This window comes from Ciona intestinalis, unplaced genomic scaffold, assembly GCF_000224145.3.
Source record: "Ciona intestinalis unplaced genomic scaffold, KH HT000647.1, whole genome shotgun sequence".
Lineage (NCBI taxonomy): Eukaryota > Metazoa > Chordata > Ascidiacea > Phlebobranchia > Cionidae > Ciona > Ciona intestinalis.
The window spans coordinates 1-1,661 of record NW_004190968.1 but is presented as its reverse complement, the minus strand read 5'-3'; the positions used below and the strand labels follow the sequence as shown (position 1 = coordinate 1,661).

Genomic DNA, 1,661 nt, shown 5'->3' with positions numbered 1-1,661 from the left:
CTAGTCAAGAACTTCAATAATTTGCGGCCTGGTCAAATATAATATTTATACTATTATATTATTTACTTGTGTGATCCAACACAGATATCTTCCAGTGTTTCCAAGTCGCAAACTTGTCTTTGTAGTGTTGCCAGTTTATTATTGGATAAATAGAGATGTTTCAAAGACTTACATCCTTTGATTTGAGCAGGAACTTGATGCAGTCCATTATGGGCAAGATCCAACATACATAGATTGGCTAAGTTCCCAATTTCTGTTGGGGTAACATTCTTGTTTATAGGTATAACCTATGTGATTATTGTACAGCTTAAATACATTGTATAAGCAGACACACCAGCAGCAAATTCTTTGTACATGCTTAGTATAAATTGAGTGTAAAGTTAAATATACTGCAAATACACCTCATGCTCACATCAAAAAGCACTGGTTTTGGGAAAAATGAGCAGTAAAAGTCTCATGGCAAGCCACATTGTAGGACTTCAACCATAAAACAAAAACACTCTTCTTACCCGGAGGTATTCGTTTTAAACAATTGCTTCTTAGAATAAGTTGGTTTAGTTTATTCAGCTTCCCAATTGATGATGGAAGTTCTTCCACCGAGTTATCGGTTAAATTTAAACTTTCCAACGACTGTAGATCGCATATAGACTCTGGAAGTCTGGTCATCCTGATAATATAATTTAGAAAAACTTGAAAATTAATTTAAAAAATAATTTTAACTGAATATTTTTTATTCTCGCATGGTAGAACAATATTAAACATCGTATATTAATTAAACTGGGCGGGAAATTTTTGTTTGTTGGAGTGTATGTGCTTGTAGAAGACACATAAAGTTGCTCTAACCCAGTGATCACTAATGAGTTGTCAGAATTGTCAGTTATACCTAAAACAATCGACCTCGAAGTTATATACGTGGTAACTTGTAAGCGGACATGAGGTGTATGAAACAGAACACCCGTGTTATAACGACTGTCGTTCCCCGCCATGCGAGGATAAATAAGTCACATACATGGCAACTCGTAAGCGAACATGAGGTGTATGAAACAGAACACCCGTGTTATAACGACTGTCGTTCCCCGCCATGCGAGGATAAATAAGTTACATACGTGGTAACTCGTAAGCGGGCACGAGGTGTATGAAACAGAACATCTATGTTATAACGACTGTTGTTGCCCTGCAAAAATTATTAGATACTCTTTATACAACAGATATGTAGTAACCTGACCTGTTTGATGGAAGATATATCTCTACAATGTTCACGTACACCAACACACCAGGTATTGATTTAATTAAATTACATTTCCCGAATATTCTCCTCACTAATTTGGAATGAATTTTACAAAATATATTTCCGGGTAAAGTTTCCAATCGTTGATAATTCATCAACAAGCTACCACCGGAAGTCTCGAGAGCTTCCACTAATTGGGGATCGCAGGAGCACTCATCCATCGTGTGTCAGGATAGTATCTGAAATATAAAGTCATTTGCTCATTGGGATTATGTTGTTTATATCTTTAGTAAAATGTTTTTGAATAAATAAAATTTATTTAGTCTCTTCGGTCATGATAACGAAGAACGGGAGAGTTTACAAAAGCAAAAAGACAGATTGTAACGGTAAAACAACAGTAGTTAAAACACGCCTATTGATAAAAAAAAGTAAT

The 1,661-nt window shown here is 35.3% G+C and overlaps 1 protein-coding gene across 1 annotated transcript; it reads right to left on the bottom strand.

Annotated features, from left to right (window-relative positions):
• Window positions 1–62: 62 nt before the first annotated feature.
• LOC100186448 (leucine-rich repeat-containing protein 28-like) lies at window positions 63–1,651 on the bottom strand. Its single transcript, XM_026839677.1, has 3 exons — window positions 1,226–1,651; window positions 510–667; window positions 63–253 (listed from the first exon to the last, which is right to left on the bottom strand). The coding sequence occupies exons 1-3, from the start codon at window positions 1,447–1,449 to the stop codon at window positions 63–65; spliced, it is 573 nt and encodes a 190-aa protein (XP_026695478.1). The 5' UTR covers window positions 1,450–1,651.
• Window positions 1,652–1,661: the final 10 nt, after the last annotated feature.

Excerpts from the sequence above, each read along its gene's own strand:
- LOC100186448 (XM_026839677.1), bottom strand. The coding sequence starts at position 1,449 with ATGGATGAGTGCTCCTGCGATCCCCAATTAGTGGAAGCTCTCGAGACT. Across the intron at positions 668-1,225 it reads ATATATCTTCCATCAAACAG|GATGACCAGACTTCCAGAGT; the intron begins GTCAGGTTACTA and ends TTATATTATCAG. Across the intron at positions 254-509 it reads TTTAAAACGAATACCTCCGG|AAATTGGGAACTTAGCCAAT; the intron begins GTAAGAAGAGTG and ends TTACCCCAACAG.